The 22,294-nt window shown below is 32.2% G+C and overlaps 1 protein-coding gene and 2 long non-coding RNA genes across 14 annotated transcripts in view; 2 read left to right on the top strand and 1 right to left on the bottom strand.

The window, feature by feature from the left end:
* The window catches only part of LOC126913791 (probable serine/threonine-protein kinase samkC), a 25,605-nt gene extending 3,311 nt beyond the window's left edge, over positions 1-22,294 (bottom strand). Inside the window, exons 1-10 of one of the 12 annotated variants that reach the window (XM_050717048.1) lie at positions 22,224-22,294; positions 21,898-21,974; positions 20,832-20,996; positions 20,537-20,760; positions 17,183-17,240; positions 13,415-13,570; positions 10,629-10,729; positions 5,474-5,553; positions 2,574-2,858; positions 1,495-1,602 (exon numbers count right to left, since the gene is read on the bottom strand). In XM_050717048.1, the coding sequence (XP_050573005.1) occupies positions 1,495-1,602; positions 2,574-2,858; positions 5,474-5,553; positions 10,629-10,729; positions 13,415-13,539 (699 nt within the window). In that variant the 5' untranslated portion in view covers positions 13,540-13,570; positions 17,183-17,240; positions 20,537-20,760; ... (1 more) ...; positions 21,898-21,974; positions 22,224-22,294. Of the gene's footprint in view, positions 1-1,494; positions 1,606-2,573; positions 2,859-5,473; positions 5,554-7,816; positions 7,872-10,628; positions 10,730-11,235; positions 11,283-11,856; positions 12,150-13,414; positions 13,571-17,182; positions 17,241-18,313; positions 18,338-20,536; positions 20,761-20,831; positions 20,997-21,897; positions 21,975-22,223 lie in introns of those variants that run through there. The other 11 variants (XM_050717043.1, XM_050717045.1, XM_050717041.1 and 8 more) reach the window with 11 other exon arrangements.
* LOC126913866 (uncharacterized) lies at positions 12,289-12,943 on the top strand. The gene is made up of 3 exons (XR_007709499.1): positions 12,289-12,469; positions 12,631-12,718; positions 12,822-12,943. It is a non-coding gene; the product is annotated as an uncharacterized LOC126913866 (long non-coding RNA).
* LOC126913863 (uncharacterized) lies at positions 20,038-22,113 on the top strand. The gene is made up of 2 exons (XR_007709496.1): positions 20,038-20,171; positions 20,494-22,113. It is a non-coding gene; the product is annotated as an uncharacterized LOC126913863 (long non-coding RNA).

Below are 22,294 nucleotides of genomic sequence, written 5' to 3'. Positions count from 1 at the left end.
TTACATATACACTCACATTCTAGCTACGAACGACGACGAGACTTTCAAAACATGAACAATATGTACTTCAGAGGATGAATATGAAACGATTCCATGTGGTATTTACTGTGAACTTTAATTAATTAATTCAAACACAGCGGTGCTTCGAATTAATCGAACGATAATAAGTCTATTTAACTTGACATACTAAATTTAAAATAACAATTTCTAAATTTAAATGAAAACCGTGGGTAAAGCAATCTACGCTCAGAAGATAGAAAAATGGTTACATTACTACGCAAGAAGAAAAAGATATTTGTAGAAATATAGCAAATATTATTGGAACATCTGAGACAGATCATAAGCAGGCATGGTAGTTATAAAATTAGCAAAAAATGGATGTTATTACGATGAACCAAAAAACTACAGCAAAGATAAACCACTGCATCCACCGCTTATCCGGATTAAAGGATTATTTTCGAACTGCTACTGATTTTTAAAACGAAGTCTACTCTACAAATGATCTGAATATTTTTGTAAGAACCGTTCGGGCATATCTTCATGATTCTGGCCTCGGAGAAGTTTCGGACGAATCCAATACTCGGTCGTAAAAATCGGAAACTGGGAATTGCTTCTGCTCAGGCGCATAAGCACTGGGCAGTATACGTATGAACAATACACTTGGAAATGGTGTTATTTTAGAGTACAATTTAATAGCGGACAGTTGCGGACTATTGGTTATTCATTATTTATAGTATAGCGCCATAATTCATAAAAAGATGACGTCTTAAACTTTCATCCACTATTGTACACATCCATTATTATCGATATTATTACAATATTTCTACTACTGGGGAAGATCTCCTTTAATTTAAGATCTCCTTTAAATTTAAGGTTACCGTTGGTACACTGTAAAGCTCGACGGCTGAGTAGTGTAATCTGATCCGAATTCAGTCGTCCATGAGACAACGACGAAACTTTTTTATTTTTGATTTTTTCAAAATGAAATATTTGTTAATGTATTTGTGAGATTTTTCTGATTAAAATGAGATCAAACATGGTATAGTTTTAGTCACATTTACAAGTATATTTAATGGACGGAAGAAAATAAGTTAATGTAACTAAATAGATAAATATGCTCCAAATCATCTCATCTTGTTTTAATCAGAAAAACCTCTCGATCACATTGGTAAAAGTTTTATTCAGTAAAGATTGAAAATGAAAAAATTCCGTTGTTGCATCAACATTGTCTAACCTAACCACCATTGTCTAACATGTGTTTCTTTTCATCAAGTCGATTTTCGCACCTCTTTCTCTTTCACTCGCGCTGTCTTGTTCTAGTTCGGCAAAATATCGTATGTATACATATAATCCAGTCCTATACACGACAACTGATCGCCGAGGAGTCTCGATTAATATAATTTTCTATTTGTAATGCCAGTTTAAACGTACAAAATGCACATATATACGAATGTACAAAGAGTTAATTGGAAATATTTGAATTAAAAGTATTACCTGTGAGATTGGAGGCTCCGGGCGAAGTGTGATTGTGGACGGTGGTGCTTCAAAAACGGCAGGGGCGTGAGTTTGTGCCAGTCGTGGTGAACTATAATCTTGAGGATGCTGCTGTAATTAACAACATGATCAGATTAATCTTATAAATTCTATAATCGCGATGCAATAGATTTTTCGAACGTATCGAGTATCCAAAGGAGACACATCTCGTATTATAACAGCCGTTGACTACACGCTTGTTTCCAGAACAGTGGAGGAAGGTACACATAAAACACTCGGAAATTACAGTAAGTTCCTTGTTATCGTACACGTCTTCTGCGAAGCAATCCACCTGTTGAACTTTTCAACTGTACATAGGTGTCGACTTTGAATAAAATTTTATAGATTTATACGTAATTAAGTTGATGAGAGAAATTAAGAATATTTTGAATTTTATTCTTCTGTTTCTAATTTTCTTTAAAAAGTATGCCACCTCTCATTTCTGTGATTGCTCAACTAGTTTTAATTTTGAATTTAAAATAATATCTAATCATTTATGGAGGAAAAAGCATTTTTCACAAATACAATTATTTCCACAATTTACAATCCTTCTATCTATATTATCACCTATATTTATTGTTGAAAACGTTGAATATTATGATAAAGTATCAATGGAAAATAAAGAATTGCCCATTTTAAAGCAGGCGAAATCAGGCAAAATATGCTCGCAAAAAGTAGTAGTAAAAATGCTACAAAATGTGTAATCGGATGTAGCTTAAATATACCTAGATAGTACAAAACAAGTGGAATATAGATCGTATCAATCAAAAATGTATATTACAATTCTATACAGTTAAAATATTATACGAGAAGAAATAGAATATTTGCAGATTTTTATCATTTGCTCTTACTAAATCCAGTAGTCTTTATTTCTGAAAACGAAACTAATTACTCGTCACTTTCGACTTGCCCTTTCGCTTTCCAACAATAATTTCTTCAATAATTCCTATGACAAAATACAATTATTCGCCCTTCGAATAATTCTAACGCACTGCTTGCACAATGTAACGGAAGCCGACACCTATGCTTTGACCACTTACCTGAGCACGATGATCTTGTTGTTGTTGCTGATTGTACCAATTCGGCTGTATCGGTTGTTGCGAGATGGGAGAAGTAGCCGGTGGTGTTACCGGTCGCCAACCCTTTGGCGCTGACTGAAGTTGAAAGTGTGACGGTTGTCGTAGTGTTCCACCAGGGCTAACGGGCGACGGAGACGATGGAACGGCACTTCGAGTCGACGAACGAGCGATCGTCGAAGGCGGCTGGGGTGATGAACCTGACGAGGGACTGCTCTGGTACGAGGCGAGATCACCGATTCCACGAGTCTTTCGGAGGGAAAATAAAAGGGAAAACAGAGGCTTTTGTAGGTATCGCCAATCTAGGCATCGAACGGTGAATTTTGCTCGCCCGGCTCTAATCATCCTTTCGAATTGTTTCGAGCACGTTACTGAGGCACGTTTCTTTGGAGAAATAGTCTCGGGATATCCGCCTCGATATCCATGATGGTGTAGTCAACCGCGTCGTCAAATGCATATTCACATTTTGTATTAATACTATGTATATGATTTGCAGACGTAACGTGTATCACAGTCGTCGGGACACGTGCACGAAGTCGCAAATAAACTGACTACACTGAGATTTCCTATATAAACTTCTCTCACAAAATTTCCTACTTTGTAAAACACTGAATATAATTCTTTATCCAATTCTTTCCAAAGTAAGGTATAACTTAGATTATAAATTTTAACTTATTGATTTATAAAATAAATTATTTGTTAATTTATAAAATAATGTATATCATCGATTTAGAGAAAAAGCTTTAAGAACAGCGACGATATGGATTTCGATATTATGAATTTTTTTAATTCGATTTCATTTTTGTAATTCGATATTTCCAACTACGTATTAATGCTGCTACTGTAGAATTCTAAAGTATTTAAAACATTAAAAGTATCGTTATAGTAACTCAAGTAATACAGAAGATCAAATATGTTGGTAATCCTCAATGTAATCAAATCTTGTAATTGTAAGATACAATTATAAGATAAAACAATAAAATTGTACAATTTTTATCGGAGATTTAACATATTTTCATTTCCATAATGTATTTCATTGCCAAGAGTTAAAACAATACGTAGTCTTTTTTTAACTTGAATAACTGTCGTAGGATTCTTTTTTAAATATCTATATTACGTTTGCAACTGGCTTTGCCGAGTCAACCAGCAAATTTGATAATGTGGATATAGGGTGCGTACGGATAACACTCAATAATGTTTCCACTCCATTTCCTTATTTTTCATTCCAGTATCTCGTATGGCTTCGTTCTCTTCAGTCTCCTAACTCTTGCGACAGCACGCAGTAACAAACTTGGGATATATTCTAACCAACTGGCTAAAGACTTGTCATGAGACAAGGAAACGAAATTTCTGTTTCTTGTATCGGTATTTGTATTGCTTTTATCTATTTGACGCTTTTGCATTGGTTCTAAAATGGTACTAAAATCGATCTCGTATCGGTCTTTTGTTCTGTAATTGAAATATTATAATCCACTAAAAAAAGTTGGTTATCGTGTTTTTTATCGCTTATTTTTATCATATGGCTGTTTAATGTCTGCAATAAAGATATAAGTGTTATAGTAACTTTGGCGTATTTAAACTGTAGATTCGGAAGTTATATTTTACAAAACGATTGGATAACGAATCATATGTTCTTACGTTACAGGAAAATCTTTCTTGTGCCATCTAAGTGTATTGTAATCATGTGATTGGTTTGCTGTGTCCAAAATTCACACGAAAATGTTTAACATTTATAGGAAATCTCACCTTTAAGCCTCGTCCAGAATAGTCAAGTTACTTGAATTCAAGGCATTTGAGTTGAAACAATCTAATTTCAAAAGTAATTTCAAATACTTGGTGGAAAATAAAAAGGAGGTATGTAGTTATAATGTCAATTATCAATTATAATTATAAACATAACAGAGAGATATCGTATACTATCGTGCATAGTATAAGTACATAGTTGGACCATTCTAAATCATACGTTTAACTAAAGTGTGATCGAGTGTAAAGTTGAAAAGTAGTAGATGTTACTTAGCAATTAACTTTTGAACCATTTGAAACATGAAAGTATTGTATATATTCCAAGTGAAAATAAAATAACAGAAGTAATTCACACGAGTAAAATGTTTCAAATTACTTGAAATTAGGTATTTTGAATAATGTTTCTTTAACCATAGTAAGTGCACTTTACGTTAAGCGAACGAGAGTTTCACGCTGATGAAGAGATTTCAATTTACTCAAATTTACACTGGCTACAAAATGTATTGACATCTTTTTTTCAAATCCTATATTTCATTCTCACAGGTGGTACTATAATTAAATATTACAATTATAAAATATTATATATCTTATTTATTTATTTTTTAATTAATTAATGCATATACATATAGATGCAATAGATATGTGGCAATAGTTTTCCTAGCCACTACAAGCTGTTTGAGTTTAGGTAACTTGACTAATCTGGGCGGAGGTTTACTGTGTAACAGCAAGCACGGAAGAAACAGTTCACATTCGTTTAGAAAAAGAGAGGAGAAACATAAAATGAGGAACCTTTGATGCACGCATAACAGATGCACGGGCAAGCAACGACGATGCGGGTAAAAAAATGAGACAAAAATCACATGTAATTCGGGCAAAGGTGCAGGAGTCTATCGTTTTTCGTTACGATAAATATCTAAGTGTCATTGCAGTTACAGAATCGTGTTCTAAAGTTGTAGATCGTAGAGTATGTGCAAAGTTCTAGAACTATGGTTCGGTAGTATCACTAATTTATTCTATAGAAACACACTAGTCGCTGGTATCTAACGCTAGTTGCTCTATTCAGTGTCATTATTAAGCATACGTAAAGTTTCGACAAGGTTCTTACAAATGGTGAAATTTACCTTCGCTTGTACGGGTCCTTGTTCCACGAAATCCAAATCCTGATCTTCCGGAGGTGGAGGCCAAGCTACGCGCTTAAGTCCTGCAAATAATTTAAATAACTTTTATTATGATACGAGTTGTAAAATGTATCTGTTATCTTTACCTATTTATATTAATTTATAAAAAATACATGTACATGTGGCGATTTGTTTATATTAATTACACAGTTGTACACTGTGGAATACTTGTAACAAGAAAACAGTGTATTTACATTTAGTTTACGATATGTGTAACTTATTTGTATTTAACATGGAAAGTATCTTTACTAATCTAAAGAATGTTCTAAAAAGAAAAGGAGCAAGTGAAAAGTTTATGAAAGTTCACTGTCAAATTTCTATTCAGCAAATTGACAAATACTAAACGCTACAGGAAAATCAATTTTCGATTTTGAACTTAAAGGAACGTTTATCAAAATTATTATATTGTTTATTGTTGTTTATAATCACTATATATATTCACTATAATCTGTTAACTATTTCTCGAGATTGGAATTTGTTATGCTCATTTACCAAATATATATATATATATATATTTTATATATATAGTTTATAAATGAATATATACGTATATAAATACCGAAATTTACGCTATATAATCAGTAAGATCAGTATGTATTATATTTGTACAATAATTAGATTTGTGTAAATAAGTTTAAATTAATTCTTTATTTGAGTTCGGATAGTAATGACGAAATGCCTGATTCGAAATTGAAATATGTATTGTAGAAGGCATTGTATAATTTTAAGTAACCGACATATAAATGCATCATATTTACATCTTCAGGAAAAGCTATTGGGAAGTTGACAAAAGCTTATTTGTAATTTATACAAGGTGATTTGACCGAGAAGGCATGTGCACTGATGCATCATGTTGTGTGTTAACTAATTTTAAGCCATGACGTATGCAAATGTTCATGTATTTATAAAATAGGTGTTAACATCTTCAAAAATTTCATTCTACTTCTCAATATTCATCAGAAATGTAGATATTTATAATTTCATTTCACTACCCTATTATTCTAAAATTTCATTATTCTCCAGAAATTTAGATATTTGAAGCAAATAAAATATACAAGCTTGTATAAATTTGCCCAAGTTTTGTACAAATCATCGTCATTACTTGTCATCGTATCTCATACTTAACAAGTGTATCGACGCATTTGGCTGGGAACGCTGGATCAAATTTCATTCCCCGTGTTTAATAAAAAAGAAGCGTGGAAAAGAGTCGTTATTACGTCAATAAAGCGAATTATTATTCACGTTGCTATACCGCAACGTGGTACTGGCCAAGTTTATATTTACGCGATTATTGCTGAAGAATTTTCACAATTTCGGCCCAGCCTTGCTGTATTTTTAGGTTCTTTGGTTTTGGAGCCTTGAATATTGGATATCAACGCGAGACCATGGATACAAAAATAATTTTATAGAAATAGAAACGAATTTCTTACTAATTTACTTCGATATAAATCTAAATAATTTAAGACTTCAACAGGTGCTCGGCACGAAAAAAACACATTCAAGTTTCTATTTTGAAATTATTTTGTCAGTATTACTGTATTGGTAGATTGCTTGAAAAATCGTTAAATATTTCTCGTGAAATAATTCCTATTGATTAAATGTTTGGATGTATTATTTCGATAGTGACACAATCTTCACTGAGATTTTATGAAAGAAAATCAACTATATACTCCTAAACTTATGTCAGTCAAAAATTTATCTCGTTACTGGTCTTGACAGGTGTTCGCTATCGCATTTCAAATATATAAGATATCTGTTTATTTAATCACACTTGAAGCAACATTGCCTATATTCCATTAGTTCGCAGAATCTTCGACTTTCCACGTAATTTTATGAAACGAGTACCGTTGTATACACAGTTTTAATACAGTTTCACAAAACACGCTTTTGTTAATAACAAACGCCAATTCTTTTTCTAAAAAAAAAAAAATAATCTGGAGTATAATTACATATATGCATGTAATATATTATAAAATGCTATATTATAAAACGTAATTTCCTCGTATTCAATAGACACTCCACAAGTCACAGTTTACAACACGGTAAATTCCTGGCACAATAAAATCATGAAAATTGCATGACACATACGAAACAGTATTACAAATCATACACACACGTCGGGTATACACACGTCAAACTTTCACTGGCAGCTGGCAATTTGAAATATTCTCCGTAAAACGTACCGTTGTTTCACACGTCTTTCTACAAAAAAGTTCACTCAGCTACAGGGAAGAAGAAGTAATAGAAGAAGAAGAAGGATACGACTTTGCCAAAACGGATACTCGCCAACAACTGACGCTACCTCCAAGTCACCTGTACCTTTCATTATTGTAGATCGTTTTAGTCACCGATTTTATAGAGAATTCTTGGTAACTGGCCAGTAAGTGGGGGATTGATATTAACGCGAATGAGAAGATGTTACGAATTCCAGAAGGATCACTGTTCAACAAATGACTCTCGCTTTTTTATTAACTTATTTTAATTAGATACAAGATAGACATAGATAGAGATAGTTGCCCAAGTTAGCTTTGAGGATTTTAACATTTTATACAACGATTTAAATGACAGCCAGGATTATCAGTAGCAAAGGAACTCTGACTTTTTTCACAGGTGAAAATAATTATGGCTTTAACGATACATTTTTGCAACAATGTCTAGATATAACAATTTTCTACATAAATTGTTTTCGATGGTCGATGTACTTATTTTTCTCAAAACAAGTATAATATGCATGTTTCTATAATCCTACAAAGAAAGAATGAACAATTATAATTACAAGCAATAGAAACTGTAAAAAATAGCCGAATTGTAGGTAAATAATAATGACACGATTATCTAATTATCAAAAAGCTACCAAATCAGCAAATTTCAAGCAACAAGATGATTATCTGCGGCTTGTGAAAAAAGCAGGTGACAAGGGCATCGGAGGAAAAGAAGAAGACCAATATTTGTAATCATACTTACTATCACTGCTCATGAAACAGACTGTTTTTAATCAATGAAACAACAAAAGCAAAGAGGCCAAAGATCACCAAGCAAGGATAACAAGCAGAACTTAACACTTAACTGCTATGATAAAATGGAAATGTATTAACTCTTTAGTGAAATTGTAACAACATATATCAATAAGGAATTAAAATTATAAAATTACACTTTAAACTACAATATATACATCTGTGTGTGTATTATATAATTGGGGATTAGTAAGACATTTAATTATTTGAGAAAAATAGTAGTATAAGCCAATTCACAATTTTTTTGTATAAAATAATATTCTAATTTATTATATTATGAGAAACTCACAATCTCATTATTCAATATTCATATTTCCAAAACATGAAAATATGTCATAGCAGAAAGTAAAATTATAACTTAGTCGACTATGAAACTGAAAGGGTAACACTTTTAAGAATTGAAATACGCGTGATTAAATTCAAATTCTCAGAATTTTAAATTACATAAGTACACCATTGTGATTTCCAGTCCACCATCTAATGTCATGTATTACTTGAAAATATACTTATGACAATATTCATAATAAGATGTTTATAGGTTTCTAGAATACTTGAGAATCTGTTAATAGCAGTTAAGGATTAAGAAAGGACCGATCAAAGTTTTGTCGTGCAAGTGACATTGTTAGTGTTCACCTCTCCGTAGATACGTTAAACTGGCTGAAAGTGATGTTAGTCTCCCTGGTTCATGATTAGCAGTTGCAGCATAAGATTCGCTTCTTGTTAGTCTTCTTCGTTTGGGTTAATGCGCGACTTGGTGCTTCGGTGGCTGAAATCTTTCGATTAATTCCCTTTATACAATGCATATGTTATTTTTTCTATGTACATTGGTTTGAAGTCGTTTCTTAGAAATGAATTATATTAAATTACATTACATGTATGTATGTATGTAAACGTATAGACTGATACATTGAGAAAGCACGTACAATTGTATGATTGTTAATTATTATGGTATCAGTTGACAAAATATTCAAGTTTATATTTCGAACCCACCCGGTTAAAGAAATATCTATTTGCATGTGTAGTTTGACATTTAGCCAGATACTTGAAACGAGGAGAATAACACTTCTATTTTATGTCGAACATAAAATTGTTCGTTACAGTGATGTGCAAATTCTGAGAAACTAATCGACGAATTTACAAAGTGATTAATGACTATTTGCATTCTATTGAAAAATATTTGGGGAACTGAGTTTCTAATATACTACGCTTATAATTGTAACTATAAGCGATAACTATAAACGATATTTTTAACAATTTGAAATCGTTTGTAAAATAAATTTAATATACAGAATGTCTCCGAAATCATAGTACAAGAAGCAGGATGGTGATTCTGTGTACAAAAATAAGTCGAAAAAGAAGAATTGAGGCGAATATAACGAGCCTTCGTTTTCGAGAGAAATTAGTTTGGAGATCCGTCAGCTGCCCCGTGTGGTAATTCTAAGTTTCGAGTTATCCGACTTTTCTTTCTGCTCGTATCGATGATAACTTAGTCAGACAGGGCTATGCATGGAGCGGTTGACATTTTGAACACTTGTTACGTTAATAAAACGATTTTTAAAGAGTAATATCCTTATCCTTATTTATAAAATCATTTTTAATACGGACATTGTGAAAATAAGATGACAGTAATGACCTCGAAACTTACAATTGGTACATGGACGCCTGACGTATCTTCAAACTTATTTTTCTCAAAAACGAAGCTTTAAACGAACAAATATTATTCTTCTTTTCCAATTTATTTTTGAAAGTGGAATCATCACCCGACTGCTTGCACCATGATTTCGGAGACACCCTGTATAAGTTACTTTATAACCTACTCTAACTTCGTCTCGAGAAAGTTCAATGTATTAAAAAATGGCAAATAACAGACGTTTTTCTAGAGTTAGACGTAATAGAGGACGTTCTATACGAGATCATTTACATTTTACATGATCACGTGAGGTCATTTACCAGACTATGTACAATATACATACACGTATATATTATCTGTCTTATTCTAGAGATAACGTCACATTGAAAAGACGCTGATTTAGTAACAAGAAACGACTTCTCGGAAAGAACTCGGATAATCTTTATTTACTTACTAGGTTGACCACCTCGTTGCCTTGCTTCTTCCTCTTCAAGCATTCGTAGGACCGCACTGTTTTGCAAATTCGCTGGTTTGGCGAGTTGATTGAAATCGATCCTGAAAAATTCATTAAAGTTCATATTTATTATTTAAATTATTCACCAATAAATATCAGGCAAACTTTCTATTTATATTACATAGTAAAAATAACTTTAACAAGCGAAGTACAAATGGTACTGCCATAAAATATAGCTATTTATATCTGAATAAGTGGGACATTGTATGCTCAAATTAGTAAGTTCATCTTTATTATTTACTATCACAATTTGTGGATTCGATATTTAGTAAAAGTATATTTATTTTAAACTGTCCTATATAACGTTATCTAAGAAGGATATTGTTATTAAATTAATAAGAATATGTATATAAATTTCATCATACAGACAAAAGTGTAAAGAATCTAACACAATCTCTATTGATAACCTTTATTTTATTTTTTAATCTTCATTTGTCCCCCATTTTCGCAACTTAATGTATCCTTCGTGTATCAGATTGACAGAATGTGAATCAAAAGAAAAGACAAATAATTATTTTTTTTCTTTTCGTCGTTCACACGCACTTACATTAATTCTCCTTCAGAGGTATCAGATTTCATTCGTAGGTCAAAGCTACCGAGAGATTGTTCTGTAAATGACGGAATAGTATAATCTTCTACCAGAAAAGTGTGTCGAATTGACAAGAGAGATGGCTGAGAGTTAAATTATGTTTAAATTTTCACCTGAAACCTTGACTAACGGCTGTACGATAAAATATAATATCCTCGACACTGAACATACATTATTGTCATACCTTCTCTTATTTGCGCTTTTTGCAAGCCTTGAATCTTTTCTTTATATTCTAATCTTCTTCCTAAAAATACTTAACTCTTCCTAAGCGAACGTACTTATAACGTAGTGCCCTTAAAGTATAAATTAGGACTTTCACGTTCGGCGCGTTTTTTAGTGAGTAAAGCCTTTAAGCAAATTCTAAAAAATTCCTATAACGTCTCCAAACGTTCTAAATTAAGATTGTTATAAAATTTTTAACGAACAATCATCCGTTTCGCTACATTCAATACAATTACGTAGTGCAAAGTAAAACACACGAAGTGTAGCGATAGTTATGTAGCGAAAAGACACATTTACGTATTAAAGATTAAAAGAAACAAACACACGATACAATGGAAGAAAAGAATCAAGATTAACCTTACGATATCTGTAATTCTTTCTCACAGTTAATTCGACCAATTCCTTCAAACCGAACCAAACTTATCCCTCCTATTTGTTTCGATACAATTATATGACAAAGAATAAACGCAGCTAGTATCACCTGCTTTGGGCGAGCATGTTGATCACAAGGAAAGGGTTGACGATACAGAAGACAAGTCGTAAGTCGCGCGAGAAAACCGGTGGTGTACCATGCACACCGAGGCCACCAAACGCGAAACTAAGTCAAGTACGACAGCGTTCGCGAACTTTGCGCAACGGCTATAGGATTCGAGAGGGGTTTATTTCTAACTCGTGTGATTCGGTCTTCTGAAAATAACAGTCGACTCGCCAATGACGGCGAGAAGGCTGATTCATCGACTTGCAACCGGTCAGCAGCCACACGTTGACGGGAGGATCGATATGAATCCGTCAAACGACACACGTGGACCAGGTGCAGCCTATCTTGATCGACGCAAGGTGGTCGCGGTGCCAATGAATCCTCTGTCTTCTCATCTTCTCAACGTGTTTAACTATTCATCTTTAGAGACACTTCCGGATTCTGTTGTGTGCCACGAAATTGCCAATTTTAATTAGAATCGGCTGGTTAAATGTAATGTACAAATTGTTGGCTGACTTTTTACGTAATACAGATTGACGTTTCGATTAATCAGTTTTTATATATTGCTCATTATTCATTTGTTATAATTACTTTGTTAAATTAGTTTGCTAGTTTAAACTAAGGGGCCATTTTAAACTTGAACAAACTTTTAGAATTCTAGAAATTCTACAGATTGCATAAAACGAGACAAAAATTTCGACGAAAATAATGTGCCGAAGAAGAAGAAATTAAATAAAAATGGTAACGACATATTCTGCACATATTATGAAAAGTTGTAAAGATTAAAGAAAGGATGAACTAATTATAGATTTTTATCGAGGTAACGTGTGATTTTCTATTTCAGCGATCTAAGTTATTCGGTGAGGGAAGAATTATTTTTGTCGATATTGTTCAACGCGTTTCTTTCCATTACTGCATGCTTATAGCATTGTGAATCAGCAGTACAATTATTTTTTAGCATTTGGAGAATTTACAACGAATAAAATAAAGTTTTTACTCGTAAAATAACCCGGAAAATATGTAAAATGTGCTATGAAAACGAAAGTATCACATTATCGTATTACATAATATTTAGTTAAAACGAATTATATATTATAAGTAAGATAATTAAATAAATTGTGTACTACTTTATAAGTGTATTATGTAGTGTGTGGGAAAATATACTACTGAAGTGTATGGTTATATAGTTGTTTCTGAGAAATGTATACTATAGATTATACATACTGAAATTGAAATTGGATTGCTTTTTCTCTCTATTAATAGTTATATAACCAAAACCACGTAAATTACTTTTTGGCATGTGTAACGTAACGTAACAGAGAACAGAAGATATTTTCAAAAGTTACACTGCATATCGGATTTCGACGCAAATGATAAGTGGTGGCACAATTTGTATTGTTAAACTTATCAACCTTGAATATAGAAAAATCGACTTACCCAACTGCACCATTAGCTAGAACTTGAGTTTGCCTATCTAAAGTTTCCTGTATTGCTTGAGGTGAATACAAATTGATAGGAGAGTTGAATTGTTTGTTCACGAACATTGCCTTCTGCGCAGACATGCTTGTGCTTTTGCGCAATCACCTTTTAATTCTGAAAAATAACAAAAAGACAAAATTTACGTAAAAAGTTATATAAAACTCTAAAATTTGGAGAGAAAGTAGATATTTATATCTACTGTTATCGTTATTTCATCTATGAATCTATAAGTATTTTCATTTGATTATGAATTTTGCTAATAAGAAATAACTTACGTGTGACAATTTTATAGATTTTCTATAGTTGATATAATATTAAATATTTAAGTTTTAACAATTTTGTGTGCCTCGAAAATATTTTAAACATTTGTAATGTTGTATTATATGTATATCGACTACAGAATATATGTATGTATATATATATATATGTACATATATAGAGAGAGAGCATACCATGTATCTATATATGTATAGTCCGTCACAAAAATATTCCTACATTCTAAAACCGAATAACTTTTTAAAAATAGGACCAAGCTACTTGAAATTTTTGGAGAGGTTACAGAAATTAGTTCACTAGATGATGTGTAAAAGAAATGTTGAGGAAATTGAAATTGGTAGGAATGGCAATGAAGATAGTAAAGGTCTCCTTATACAAATGTTGTAATAAAAATTTAAACAACACATTTTGAACATTTATATCAGTCATATACATGCTGAAAATTTTATCGAAATCGGTTAATACTGGTATAAGCTACGAACGGTTAAAAATGGTAAAAATAGCACTTTCTCGGAATTTTCAGCTTATTACTGTAATAAATTTAGCTTGTTTTTGCATCGACCAATTTCGATACAATTCTCAACATGAATATAACTAACATAAATTTACAAAATATACTTTTGAAATTTTCACTATAGATTCACAAAAAAGTTATACAAGGTGACCTTTTCTACTTTCGTCGCCATTCCTCCAATTTCAATCCTCTTAACATTTCTTTTACACGTTATCTAGTGAACTAATTTTTCTAGTCTCTCAAAAAAGCTCAAATCGTTTGGTCTAATTTTAAAAAAATTCTTCTGTTATAAAGGGTGTACCAATACTTTGTAACTTACTGTATGTACATAAAAGTGAAAATATTTATGTAATATATATATTCTGTAAAGAGTTCTATATCGGTAAACATATCCGTATCAAATTTGACATGAATAATATAAATATCCGGTAATTATTAGTACCTCATCCACCTCACCGATTTCAATGACTTTTAGATATGTCGCGGAAATCAACATTTTGAACAACTTTTGTCTATACATATAACCGCCGCTCGGCCTTAGTTTCCAAGATATTCGCAAAAAATTGTAGGTATCACTATATATACCACAGCATATGGGTTAGCATTGGTTGACGGCCACTTTACAGCAACTGATACCTAACCAAAACCTATATACAAAAGCTATAAACAAAGGATAAGAATTAGATTTAGGTTGGGCGTTACATTATTCGGCCGTCATGAAGCAGCATTATTAAGCGCGTACGCTGTCACGGACGAACAATTGAAGATTTTTTGTAGACAACAATGTAAATGCAAAAATGCAAAAATGTTGCTTTTTATCGTATATATAATGTGCTACATGCCAATGGGAACATTATAGTACAGATTTTAAGAGCAACTTCCATTTGTAAATAATTGGATCTGAACTTGAATTTGTAAATAAAGATTGTAAAAAAGGCTGATGCCACTGGTATGTTCAAGATCGCCTCTGTATAAAACGATATAAGTTAAACAATAGACATGGGCATTAAATATCACCAATTGTATAATTAATATAATAATATTTATATTATATTTATATTATATTAATTTATATTACAATAATTATTTTTCAGTTCTTACGCGGAACATTGTAAAATATACTTTTATAATAAAAATAAAAAGATCTTGAAAAAATATATTTTTTTTATACAAGTTATTTGGGGACAAATAGGATTCAGCATGTGCAAATTTAAATAAATGACACATTCATTTTTCTCTACAACTAAAAAGTAGAACATACAGGCTTTTTTACACATTCTTCTGCTGATGAATTTTGATTACATTAATGCAAGGAAAAAGAAAATTTTTAATTTGAATTATTTTACACAAGATCTTACAATAGTCAAAACAAATTAAATTTTGAAAATAATCTTTAGTCGGGGGAGCTTCTTTTCGCATCTAAAAAATCTGATGTTTGGCACTTAAGTGTTGTCTATAAAAAAAGTCGTCTATAGGTAAATTCCACTTTATTGGTATCGATAGTTCTTTGCGAATATCTCTAGAAGTAAGCTCGATCGCAGGTTACATGTATAAGAAAAAGATGTTTAGAGTCATGCCTCTGGCAATACATTAAAAAATCATCGAAATTGGTGTCGTGAATGAAATGTTAATATTACTGAATATTCTTCGGTAGCCTAGAAAAGATGTTGGGGAAATGAATGTGTAAAGTGAAATTTAAACAAGTGAGAATTCGAAGAAAAATATGAATATTAAAAAAATAATTTTACGAAGATTTAACTTCTCAAGGAGAGATTCAACTACACCTAACCCCAAAGTTGAAAATATTTATCCTCTCAAAAGTCCGAGCGACGCATAGTTGCTCACTTTAACACACAACTAGGAAAATATATTTATTGGAAAGAAAATAATAAAAAAAAAGAAGAATAAGAATAAGATATAAGATATAAGTAATATTTAGGCCGTATTTAATCATTTTGAATATATTCCAAAGAATTAATATTTGCTACAATTATTCGTTTACCTATTTCAGTCTGCCTTGTTAAAAATACAGAAATATAAAACAAAGCCCGTTTCTTTGAATAACGCTACACGACTTGTAAAATGCGCAAATATTGACCTTCATAAAGAAATGTGCACGTAACTATTTGTAAGTAAAAATAGGCATAATTAACATCTATGATATGGCTATTAGTCACGCTAACTATTTACCTTAAAATTGTCGCTCGAACAATGTTCACGAATCTGCGTATCACAGTATCCTTCGTAAATTGCTTACATATGTGGGTCAAATTAGACAGAATGAGTGGGGCATTTATATAATTATCGTTTGGCAAACCAACGCGGGATTTCGATTAAATCATTCTGTTAATCGAACATTAATTAGCATCTGTGGCTAATTTAGTAAATTCAACGAATCTCTCGCGCAGTTTGCCGTTGTTGTTGGTCGAAATTATGTCAGTAATTAATTACGTGCCTACTGATCTCGATTCAACGATACATTACCCTGGATTGGCACGCGAATAATTGGAAGAATGAAATCGAATAGACCATAGATCTCGTAACGTAAATATCAGTAGCCAACGATGATTCATCGTCGAACTGAACGCATATTGTAACCAAGTATTATACAAACAACTTCGCAACAAAGTAGGTCACGAATCATCGCCGCACCTCGATGATTCGGGATCGTTCGCTGAGTGTTTGGATATTCGATATCCAAACCAGAGGTGATCGTTGTTGGAAAATTCATGCCAAGAAATATACAGGGGTGTATCGTCATCGTGCGGAAAGAGAGACAGTCAGAACCGCGAAATCTGAGCAAGTGATAGTCATTGGACATCTTCGTCATCTGACTCGCTATGTTATAGTACTGATTTCCTCCGCAATTCGCCACGTATACTTCGAGTTCACTGGCATATGTATATGACTTTTAGAAATAGAAACGTCTTGTTTACCGTGTACACAACCACTTGTGAAGGATGTAATAGCAGCTACCCTGATGCGTGGTAAGATCTAAAAAAAGAAGGCAAAGAACATGTATAATTTATAATATGTTTATAATAATTATTTTGTTATAGCAGAAACAGTAACAAAAAATTAAAAAAAGAATACAATAAGTATAAAATGTATTAGTATAATTGATAGTTATAATAATATCTTTAAAATTCGTTAATTCTTCACAATGTTTAAAGTCTTTCAAATATTTGTGATTTCTCGATAACAGCATTGTACAATATCCATTTTAATTTTTACATTTAAATATCCATTAAATTTGCGATAATTTCACATAGAAATATTTAATGGCGGAGGAATTATTTCCAAATCTTACTTATATGCTGGTTCTGTCCTTAAAGTAAAAATTACTTGAAAAAGATGAAAGACAAAAGATAGATTTAAATTAAAATGAAAAATTATTTTGCCCTTTGTATTGCATTAATTCTAAAAGTTGAAGTATTGGATTGCCCTTACGATTAAAGTAAAATTTGTTATCCTATAAAAATTTTCATATTTCTAGTTATTGTACATGTGTATAATTTCTCATTTATAAAACCTCTCAAATGCAATAATTATTTTGAAAACTTTAAGTTGTATTATCACAAACTAATATGATAACACAGGATAAGTGGAATACGAATAAAGAATTAATAACTAGTGTAACTAATAGTGAAAATGAATAGAACAGGTTTGAAATGTATTATACAATACAAAACACACACGCACGCACACACATAAAATAACGAAAAAACCCGATTACATAATCAAAAGATTATAAGTTTGATCGAATTGCTACCCCAATAAATAATAAAAAAATATTAATCCACTTCCAAATGTCTTTAGTATATTTTTTATTAAAGAAGAAAGAAAAGAATATAATTTGCGCATCCAAGTTACACAAAAGGAATAGAATATAATTTAAACCACCTGTTTTAGGATAAAATCTTGAACGGTTCGATCTAACATTTAGAAATGAAATGAATAGGTAAATTTCAGTAATACACAAAAGTCGATGACTCGAATCTGTCAGAGTGGAGGGATCTCGTATTCTATCAGTTGAATCTTCATGTCAGTTTGGAATTCGGTTATACCTATATCGTCGCTAATGACCGGAAACTTGGACGAAAACAGCGAAGAATTAAAAAACGAAGAGCAAAGAACAAAATAAACAGGAGCAAAGCTCACGTTTATCTTACGAAAGTTTCAAATTCTCTTTGACGCGTCACTAGTGAGCAGCCACCGGTAGTCTACCGTAGTTATTTTTGCTACGAAATTCCTCCGAATATATCTGCATCGTCCGCAAAATCTCTACGTCTCCCTCTTTCCACTTCGTGACCCGGAGCATCCAATGGTACTTCTTGTATTAGATTACAGCGGAATTGGGGATTCGATAGCCGCTACCGGATACCGGAAAGCCGGCCAAGCCTTTCGAAAGATTCGGCGACAATTAGTCTCGGAAATCTGTGACGAACGCTGTTTTTCGAGACACGTACAATCCACACTACGTCCCTTTACATAACTGACATCTATTCCAAGCTCGTTCGTTGGTATTTAGACGATGCTTGTATCGTAGCCTGCTGGTGAAGATTCGATTTCGATCGTCACGTCGCGTCGGGCAGTAACAAATCGTGCCAGTTTTCCAAAAAACCTTGTAGATACATAGTTTCACGTCTAAAAATGTTTGATCGTGTATTTTTTTTATATATATGTGTATAAGTATATAGATACTTCCCAGTATCTTACGTAGCCTGGCAATGTGACCAAAAATGTTCGAAACAAACTGGAACTTTGCCCTTGTTTTCTAAACAACCGTGTGACTTGTGTAGTTACTTATATGTTTGTGTCATCTATTTTAGCGCTAACTGTACAATAATGTCCTGCCTGTAAAAACTTTTGGCTACGTTTTCATATTGCAACGAACTTTTTCAAATCTCAAACAGCATTCTTCAAAATTCGAAATAATGAAATTGACAAACACTGAAATTTAATTTTCGAACAAAATACATACTTGAACTCTGATTCTTCTGTTTAGACTTTAAATGAATGAAAGCAATAGCAATGTAATGGTTATGTTTCTTAGAAGAAATTGTGAGTAAGTATATATCTTAAATAAAGTACATACGTGAATTCTGGTTATTTTATTTAGAGTTCGGGAGAACGAAAGCGATAGCAATGAAAAGGTTATGTTTCCTAGAGGCAATTGTAAGTAGGTACATGTTTCGAGATTTAATATTGATAAAGGAGAAGACAAAACGTTTCTCGGTTCTGAGTCTACCGTCTAATACAGGTAACATCGCTAATGTCGTAGTCGATAATAATCATTTGCAACGAATGTTACCAACGACCGCTTGAGAAATCAATTACTAGATACACAATTGTTGATATATACAATATATTCGATAGATTTCGTAATCACGCGTTATCGACGTCGACTACTGACGATTTTTCCTTTCATAGCAAATGTGAAGCTCTGTTAAGGTACACGGCATTCTCAAGGAAATAAAGCACAAGGCGGAAGCAAAACAAATTTTTGTTCATTTGCCATGTAGTATAGAGAAAAAGATAGCAAAACGTAGATAAGTTAATGGCGCAGGCGGAATATGTTTCTTATCGTTTCATGTTTCAAGCAAATATTTGAATATTCTTTAAATTGTACGATAAACGATTCGTCCGATAATAAAATAAACGGGAGTTTTCTGATGTTTTTATGATAAACGTGAAAAGTTATTACGAAAAATAAAATAAATAAAATAGAATACATTATTCTTTCAGTGAAACAGATAAAATGTACGATATAATTTTAGCCTAGTACGAATATCATTTGTAGTTTATACGCTCCTCAATGTCAGATAGTATTGCTTAGCGTGAAATACGCGGACACGTAAACTCTCGTTCGTTCCCGTCATCACCGAAAATTTTCAGATAGTAACACATATCATACGTTATTTTGTAAGTTGTAAATTGTAATAAACCTTGACGCGTATGTGTTATGACAAGTCGTTACGTCGAAACGCGATAAACTTCAAACCTATACCACGTGTATTTCTTTCTCTATAAAATACTACGTACTATTATTAAAAAATTGATTGAAATAAAAAATGTAGAGAAAATTAATCAAAATTAAAAACTCCTCGGTTTTCTATACTGCTTCAACAGGATCCGTTCGTAGATACGTATTTCGATTTTTCGAAGAATCCAAGATAAACTTTTGTTTCTCTGTTTCGCTTGTGAAATAAATCATCCCCTGGGTCACGAAATTCTGAGTTTACAGGATGAAAATGCGAAGCGTGACAATCACAGCAACGAGCACCTACCTTCGCGTTCGAACGCAAGGCACGCGGGTTTCTTGGGTGGCGAAACACACTGGACTCGGAAAAGCGAAAGCATCGGAGAACCAGCGAGAACCACCCCCTACCTCTCGGAAGAGCCGTCGAATCGTTCTCCTTTCCTCTTTTGACTTGTTAGTTATTTTCGACCCCCGTTCTCCACCAATCTCTTAACATCCAACGCCGACAACGCTCCTGGCAAACGTAGGAAACTGTTTTGCGTTTCCTGAAATTCTCTTTTTTCGAAATTGTTGACTATTCTCCAACAGACTTTGTTACTTACTGTTGCAATCAAACGTATGGATAAGGACGATCTTCTTTTGAAATGACGCACGTGTATCTCGTGATAATATTTTCTTCGTGTAATTTGTTTAATAATATTCGGTGTTATACGATTTGTTTCTTCTTCCTTTTAATGAACGGGCATGTAAAAATTGATATCTTCTGCCTGAAATATACCATATGAAATACAGATGTATGCTTACAATAGAAATTTCATATTTATATCACAGAGAAAACGGAAGCTTATTTTTAGATATCTACACACTTCCTCGCTGGTATTTTTAGGAAAGCTCTGTAAAGTATAGCGGATAAGAGATTTTTTGCGTACTTGTAAAAAATTCGTAAAAATCTAAGTTTTCTGACGATACTAAAAATATCTCGATTAGATTATAACTAAAATAATTATAAAATTTAACTCTATACTCTAGAGTTAAATTATAAAATTACTTCAAAAATCACATTCTATGATTAGTATCGATTGGTATGCAACTTTTCAATGTTTTAGTTAATTGTATTTAATTTTACAAGATATCATATGAATACAAAACTCGGAATTTTCTATTTGATAACACCAATGCAATACTATAAAAAATAATTAATTTATTTTTTATGGAATTTCCTTTTTCTAAAGAATCTAAAGATTTTATAAAAGAACGGCAATTTAACTATTTATATAATCTTACAGGTATATTGATGTAATATCTTGCTTGATAAATATCACGTAATTCCTCAAGTAAATCATTAATAAATAAGTAAAATTTTATATCTTAATCATGTTCGGTATGTTTCAAATATTTAAACAATTTCGCAAACAATTTTACAGAAAAATTTGTAAATATGTGTAAAATATAATATTTAAATGTTCACATTATGTACGACATTTAATTTTTTACCAAGAGAGTCAGATAACTAAAATATCCATAACTAAAATGCAATAATACTGTTATATGCGTTAAACACAAAAATTGCGTCGTACTTAATGTCTAACAACGATAATTTTCCATGTTAAAAGCGTTTCATTCTATTATTCGCAATAATGTGAAGAAGAAAAAAAGAATCAAACGTACCTGTTGTTACACATACCTCTGAACGGTCGATACTTCACCAAAGCTTGTTTGAATAAAGTCCATTACAAAGCCCATTTCTTCGGTCAGTATTATGACATAATAAGAATTACTAAATATGTTTATCCTTCTCTTCATCATCGCAATCAATAACAACGAATAAACTGCTACAATTATCAACAGTCCGATACAAAAAAAAAGGAACATGAAATAATTTCCTATAGACTTATATACAAAGGAATTCGAATATGCCACAGTGTGATAGCGAATGAAAGATCATTTCCCGCCGTTGGGAAGAATGGAAAATCAATAATAGTTACCGGCCTTACCGACTTTGCGATGATGAAGACCCTGAACGGTACAGCTTCTCTTTCATACTTAACCATCTTTCTCTTTCAGG

The sequence above is a fragment of the Bombus affinis genome, chromosome 2 (assembly GCF_024516045.1).
Source record: "Bombus affinis isolate iyBomAffi1 chromosome 2, iyBomAffi1.2, whole genome shotgun sequence".
In the NCBI taxonomy this organism is placed as follows: Eukaryota; Metazoa; Arthropoda; class Insecta; order Hymenoptera; family Apidae; genus Bombus; species Bombus affinis.
This window is presented reverse-complemented; position numbering and strand designations above follow the sequence as displayed.